The sequence below is a fragment of the Aptenodytes forsteri genome, unplaced genomic scaffold, assembly GCF_000699145.1.
Source record: "Aptenodytes forsteri isolate BGI_AS27 unplaced genomic scaffold, ASM69914v1 Scaffold84, whole genome shotgun sequence".
NCBI lineage: Eukaryota > Metazoa > Chordata > Aves > Sphenisciformes > Spheniscidae > Aptenodytes > Aptenodytes forsteri.
In genome coordinates this window covers 3,429,723-3,437,393 of record NW_008795492.1, presented here as the reverse complement: position 1 = coordinate 3,437,393, position 7,671 = coordinate 3,429,723, and the positions used below count along the sequence as shown (strand labels likewise).

Below are 7,671 nucleotides of genomic sequence, written 5' to 3'. Positions count from 1 at the left end.
ACGGTTGGACTCGATCTTAGAGGTCTTTTCCAACCTTAATGATTCTATGATTCTATATTTGCTAATATAAGCTGCATTTGTTCCTAAGAGATTTTGGTTTTATTGTTATTCTAGAAGAAACCTTGTGCAATCAAAGTCTAAGGACAAACTGCAGAAACAAGCAACTTGCTGACTTACTTCCCAATAGCATATAAACCCCACTGGTTTCACATATTCAGTGACCTTGAAATGTGTAGTCTTGGTTTGGGTGTAAGAAAGAATCTAAGACTCCCAAACTGAAGGCAGTTTTTTTGTTTGTTTGGTTGTTTTTTTAATAAAAAAGCACAAACTTAAAACATCAAGCAATGACAAGAAGATATACAAAATTTCATTACTGTTGATGAAAGCAAGCTGAAGAACACTGTAAGGCCAGGTAACGCATCCTAGATTTTCATCATTCACCCAAACATTTTGTTGCATCTGCATACAGGTAGAGTCTTTGGCTTGGTTATTTCAGGGTTAAGTGGTTTCAGGAGACAAGACCTCTTCTACCTTTGTTCATGATTTGTACCTACTGCCCCAGAAGGACACATCACTAACTTGCAACCTAACCTAATACAGTAAAATGCCAAATCACAAATAAGCAGTAATAACATACAACAATGTTACTTGTGGTTATTTTAAAGAAAAAGCTAAATCCTGCATTGAACAAAAAACCCAACCAAAAAAAAAAAACCTTACAAAAATTCCACATATACAAACAAAAGACAATTTAATCTAAATATTTAGCAAATATTATTTAATTGCATTATATGACTTTGATCTAGCGTACAACACAAAGCTACAACTTTATAACCTCTTCATATACCCTTCATTTTCACCTTATGCAAATCTAAGCAAAAAAACCCCAAAACACTGACAAAGCCGATGCCATACATCTGAAAAGAACCCCCCAAACCAAAAACTAAAACAAACCCAAAACATAAAACCACAGCTCATGTAACATCTTAATGATGCAAATGCACGAACAATACATGTTTTCAAAGGTTGTTCAGCTCTCCTTTTCTGAATCAGGCTCTATAGGCTATGCATTCAGGACAGTTATGTTCTTACTCTGATTTTTGGTTCTCTTAGCACGACTTTACAGGCATTCTCAACCCTGAACATTTCTGAACTTATTGCTTTGAATAAGCAAAAGTCTCATGGAAAGACTTCTTTTTATATTAAATGAAATAAATTAGAATATAGGGCAATAGAAACCCTAAGATCTGGATTATAAACCACACACTAAAAGTAAAAATGTTCTGATATCAATGCAGCCAAAAGAGAAACAAGATAATTAACAGATTTTAATCTTGTTATGGATGTATTTAATACTGAAATTTACATCTGCAGAAAAATGTTCACTTTGAAGTCTGTCACAGCTCAGTCCTAGACTCTAAGTTAACAAATTCATAATTCACACTTAAAATGCACAAACATTAAACCTGAAAGTGCACAGTACAGTTTTTACTAAACCTGAATACAGAAGATCAATACTTTCTCCTCTAATGATGGAGATTATATTGATCTGTTGTTAGCATTAGAATCATATAAGTACATATGTGCAAGTCATTATAGATAAAGATTTTGTGAATAGCTAATGTAAATACATTAGCATGTAATGACACCCATTTGGCAATGGCAGTTTTTTACACAGTTGTCGTATCAAAGTTCAGTGCAGAATATATGTTTTTAAACAATATACACATTCACAAACTATCAAAAGAGTAACTTTTCCTGGTTTTATGCTACACAGAATGCTAAAAGTTTTATCTTCAGGTGACAAGAGCTTTACTGAATTTATTGACAGATGTTCTATTTAAGACATTAAAATGTAAGTGCGATAGGACACAGAAAGAAGACAATATTGGAAAAACTGTAAACACTTTTGGAAAACCTTACTTAGAAAACTATTGCATTTTATGAGAGGAAATATGCTCTGGTATAAAAGAATAGTCTCAATGGTATACCTAAATGTTTCACTTTCAAATGAATGAGGTGAAAGAGCTATCAAAACTGATTTTTGGGGAAAAAAAAAAAAAGCATCTTAAAAGCGTAAGTAAGGCACGCTGAGAATTAAGTTGTGTTGTGCTACCACAGAATCTCTATCCAGTCTAGTCCAAAGGAATGCACTTTGCAAAATCTAGCAAGACAGCTGTACTGAGTTTGGAATGTCAAAAAAGAAAGTATAACTTCTAGTAAAGTAAGCAGATACAATGTAGAACATACCATACAATTATAGTTTACTGTGACAAAGGCTTATGATGAAGTTCTAAAATTCATGTGTTACAAATAGTTCCATCACTGTCAATGGAAAATTGGTAGTTTCCAGAGAGTAAGACATTAATAAAAATGGCAAAAGCAAAGTGATATATCATGCAGCAGGTCACACATACTAATCAAAACACAGTACCTTTTTAGCTTTAACAAGACATCATAACTTTCAAAAGAAAACACCTTTATCAATTAGTCTTAGCACTTAATTCTTATGGACTTGGTGAAGAACTTAGTTCATTCAGTGATATTATAGAATTGGTTAAAGTGCTGTAGAGAGAATAAAAATCATTTGCATTTCTCTATTAAAAACATTTTTAATTCCTCTTGAAACTTGCTTTCAGTAATAATTAAACCAAATATTAAAACTGATGGAACAGCATTAGCAAGGAACAGCTGGTTATCTTAGAGGGCATTTATTGAAATATTTCATGTATTTTGCCTAAGTAAGTACTGTGCAAGAAAAGCTTATCTATGCCCTATGTTGAACAACCTCATTAGTCATCTTTTGCTCTTTCCTTTAGATACTGCCTCTCCGTAGGTCAGGTGAATAAAGTCAAAGAGTTGCGTGGCATTGGCAGCATTACCCAAAATTTTGGAGAGTTCGTCCTTTGACAGTGTCGCTAGCTCTGCAATGCTTTTGATGTGGTTCATTAAGGCTCGGCAGTTTTTTGCATTAATACCTGGCATTTTTAACAGAAAGTCCTGGGGACCGGGGTTATACTTGTCTGACTCAGGAAGAATTTCAGAATCTGCTGTGACAGCCATTGCTGTTTCTGCATCAGGTTGGGGATGGTTTTGTTTTAACTCTTCAAACAGTTCAGCAGTAGCATGGGGAGAGGGACACCACAGGATACGTAACTTTGGGAAATGGAGTGTAAGAAGGGTTAGTTTAGAAGTAACATCATTACTGGAAATTTCCTGATGTAGAGAGCCTCGTGGAATCAAGGAGAAAGATTTGTTAGGATCAAATTCAATCAGGAGAATTGGTCGCTTATAGTAACGGGACATAGAAATGCATTGTGTGTACAGTCTTCCATTATTTAAAGAACCAATCAGATCACTGATACTCTTCCGCTCTACACAGATATCAGGAGTTAAAATATAATCTCCAACTTCCAAAGTAACAGGCTCAATGTCAATGCCACGACGATGAATCAGTGACGGAAGCTCACTACGAAATTCCCGCATATCCACTATTACAGTTTGCTGAACACTCTTCTGTTCCTGTCCACCTAAAGAGCAAAATAAATACAGTTAACCTAATACTTACGACCTCTGACTCTGGTTGCATAGTTTTCCTGTGTGCTGCCAACACTTCTGTAACGGGTGGACTTCACATCTCACAGATCTTCACAAATTCAGCAGTATAGTAAATCCAGACTTTATTTAATTTTTCAGTTATAGACAAAAATCAATTGCCAAATTATATACTGTAGTTTATGGAGTATGCTCTGCAGTTTAATAGAACTATCAGGCTACCTGCTATAAGCTTTGTATATGTGACAATGAAATACGTTAAACTGTAGATGAAAATTATTTAAATGCATCAGGAAAATCTTTAAAAAGTTGCCCACAAAACAAGATAATGAAGCTGATCCTTTTTATTTCCATCTGTTTCCCACAGAAATGTGGCATTTTATTGTAGGAGTTATATTTTAGCCTCTTATAGATCTGTAGAAGGACACATGAAGAGACTGCAGCATCAAGGCCACAAAAGACATAACAGCAAAGATTAGAGAGCATATGGTAAAGGAGAGCAGGATTACAAAAATGACAGCAAAGAAAAACAGGGGCAGAGCTGTAAAGATGAAGACAGAGTATACGTGTCAAAAGAAAGAAACAAAAATGTGGTTAGAACTGCAACAAAAGAAAAAAGATGCTTTATTGCAAAGAAAGTAGACAAAAAACACAATCCGCAGTTGTTTACCCAGGCAATCTGTTTTGCCAAGATCAAAAGAAGTCCCCAACATTTACTAGCTCAAGGACAACACTGCCTTTGACTATCTGTAGACTTCAGTTTCAATGTTTTAATTTCTCTCCGCCTCACTACAAGCAATACTAGACAGTCTCATAACCAAGATGCCCAGAAACAATCCAAATGGTATCTGTCTTAATGGTAAAATACTTCATTAATCTGTATTTTCTTTTCAAAGAAAAACATAATTCATTGTCATTGCGCAGACGGAGGTAGATGGAGTAAGGGAGATAATGTTTCTTTACCATCAGGACTGCAGAGTCAATGTGCAATGTGTCTATGACCCAGACTCTTTGGACAGGATTTAAACGCAATAGTTAACAGGTCTTTTTCAAAGCTTAGAGCCGCGAGACCAACTTCAGGAACTGCTCACCTGCTTTGCGTGTGTCAGTAGAAACAGAGGCAGGTTTAGCATCTCTTATTAGGTCTAAGTTTGTTTCATCTCTTCCTTCTCTTTCTTCGGGAATAACCATGCTGGCCTTCTCTCTAAGGAACCACAAAGAAAGAACACTAAAAACTGCAATTATATGAGGAAACATGAATCAAAATACTTTAATACCCTTCAGTCAGATGTAAAATTATATATAGTTTAATACTAATTGCAAACCTGATCAGATAGGCAATTGACACATAACCAAGCTGCCCAGAAACAATCCAAATGGTATCTGTCTTAATGGTAAAATACTTCATTAATCTGTATTTTCTTTTCAAAGAAAAACATAATTCATTGTCATTGCGCAGACGGAGCTAGATGGAGTAAGGGAGATAATGTTTCTTTACCATCAGGACTGCAGAGTCAATGTGCAATGTGTCTATGACCCAGACTCTTTGGACAGGATTTAAACGCAATAGTTAACAGGTCTTTTTCAAAGCTTAGAGACCAACTACCAACTTCAGGAACTGCTCACCTGCTTTGCGTGTGTCAGAGAGGCAGGGTTAGCCACTTTTTTTTGGGCTTAAGTTTTTTTCTCTTTCTTTCTCACCTGCTTTGCGTGTGTCAGTAGAAACAGAGGCAGGTTTAGCATCTCTTATTAGGTCTAAGTTTGTTTCATCTCTTCCTTCTCTTTCTTCGGGAATAACCATGCTGGCCTTCTCTCTAAGGAACCACAAAGAAAGAACACTAAAAACTGCAATTATATGAGGAAACATGAATCAAAATACTTTAATACCCTTCAGTCAGATGTAAAATTATATATAGTTTAATACTAATTGCAAACCTGATCAGATAGGCAATTGACTAGGATTTCCAGATTGTTGGGCTAGATGCTATATTTTTATTTTCAATTGTTAGCACTTTTTAGCATCTGATTTTTTTATTTTTAGAACTTCTCAGGGCACATGAAACAAAGGAACTAATGACTAGTAATAGCAGTATAAACTGGTGAGAAGACACCGTCTAAAAATGCTGCTTATACAGTCTAAGAAAACAATTGTTTTGTTCCCCACAATGACTTAAGTCATAAAAGCCTTAGAAAAACCTTACAAGAAATGTTACCTGCAGACAAAAACACATTTACAGAAATGAAATTCATAGACATTTAGTGAAAAGTACAAGTGGTGCTGTTTAGCCTTTGAAATTTAATATTAAAAACCCTAAAATTAATAAATAAAATATCAGGTGCTTTGAAAAGGAAGGTTTTGACTTGTCGTTGATTCTCAGTGGGAAAATTCTCTTAACATCTGAAAAGCAATTGAATTAAAAGTTTATCTAAAGCCTTCACACAGTTAAGAACTTCACTTTATTTAAAATGTAAGCATATAAGGGAATCACATGAAACATTAATAATAAAGGTAGTAAACTAATTTTGTTACCGAATGAGTTTTTCAAAGGCCTCCTTCTCTTTTCTCAGAGCTGTGAGATAGCGCTGTTCTTCTGTTGAGCCCCCATATATGAGGAAATAAACCCTGTAGGTTTTGCGGGGGGGGGGAGGTGGAAGGAAAAGAAAAAAGATCACAAAAGTTCATATTAAGTTAAAAACACCCACAACCAATATTTGAGACTAGTAGCAGTACGTGCCTGACAAGTTAGTATTTGCCTTAAAAAAGGCAAGTGAACAAACACTATCTTTTTCTGTAAAGATATTCCAAAATCAGCAAAGATTCTTATATCCAGTGTTCCCTCTTTTCCCAGTGGCAGATACACTTACTGGAATTCTGGGATTCAACCAGAGTGGACTCAGATTTCAGTGTGCCATTCAAAAAAGACACAAAGCAAGTATAACTGAGAAGTTACTTTCTTACTGTTTTAAAAATCTTCCCAGTAGAATATATATAACAAACTAAAAAATCTGCAATCATCCTGGGTTAGGAAAAAACACCATCTAAGATTTTAAAATTATATATTTGTACAAGGAAACTGTAGGTTCTACAAAGAACAAGGTGTCATTTATCTCGCAGAGGTGAACACACCGACAAATTAAATTTTATTCTGCAAATAGGGATTTATATGGAACATATAAGAATTAATAATTACCTTAAGGAATTAATTGCCTATAGCTTTTCAGCACAGTCATTTTTTTCCAATATATTTTAATTGAGGTACATTTTGACAGGTACATTTTTGATAGGACTTTATTCCTATTACTTTTTTCATATGGTACATGTCCTAACCCCTACTTGCACGACTGCATCTGATTTTCCTGCTCTGAATTGTGGGAACATGATGCTGGAGGTAGATACAACACATGCTGATTAGGCAATTAAAAACAAATTGTACAAATAACCCAGTAATTATTCTCATATAATATACCTTGTGAGTTCTGTCATTTATATCTGCACTACAGAGTCCTTACCTGGATATCAGGTACAGACACACTAAATGCTGCCAAACTGATTTCCATTTTCAGTTACAGTGCAAATATACACATCTTTGACTGGAAAATTACAACTGCTCTGTTACATTTATGCAAATAATTTTCATGAGGTGATTAAAGTATAAAGCATTATAATTCAAAAGGTAGTAATTTTATATGCCAATAAATTGTGTTTCAACTATAGTAAGTAAAGTGTGTTTTTTCTAAGAATTAAGAAACTGCCATAAGTTATTTTCAGAGAGGTACAGGTATAACTACAGTTTACTGCATTCAAGAAATGCTGTATCAGGCAGCCATATAAATGAAAGATAATGCAAAACCTCACAGTATATTAAATCTTAAGTTTTCTATATTTTTAATTAGTCTGTAACATCTATTCCTGAAAGTGATTTTTGCAATTTACAAGTTGACCTGGTTTTGGAGGGATAGAGTTAATTTCCTTCCTAGTAGCTGGTACAGTGCTGTGTTTTGGATTTAGGGTGAGAATAATGTTGATAACACACCGATGTCTTAGTTGTTGCTAAGCAGTGCTTACACTAGTCAAGGACTTTTCAGCTTCCCATGCTCTACCGACCAAGAAGGCTG

The 7,671-nt window shown here is 34.8% G+C and overlaps 1 protein-coding gene across 1 annotated transcript in view; it reads right to left on the bottom strand.

Annotated features, from left to right (window-relative positions):
- Positions 1-318: 318 nt before the first annotated feature.
- The window catches only part of ERCC4 (ERCC excision repair 4, endonuclease catalytic subunit), an 18,123-nt gene continuing 10,770 nt past the window's right edge, over positions 319-7,671 (bottom strand). Inside the window, exons 10-12 of the mRNA XM_019472662.1 lie at positions 6,086-6,178; positions 5,257-5,369; positions 319-3,530 (exon numbers count right to left, since the gene is read on the bottom strand). Coding sequence (XP_019328207.1) covers positions 2,797-3,530; positions 5,257-5,369; positions 6,086-6,178 — 940 coding nt within the window. The 3' untranslated portion in view covers positions 319-2,796. The remainder of the gene's footprint in view (positions 3,531-5,256; positions 5,370-6,085; positions 6,179-7,671) is intronic.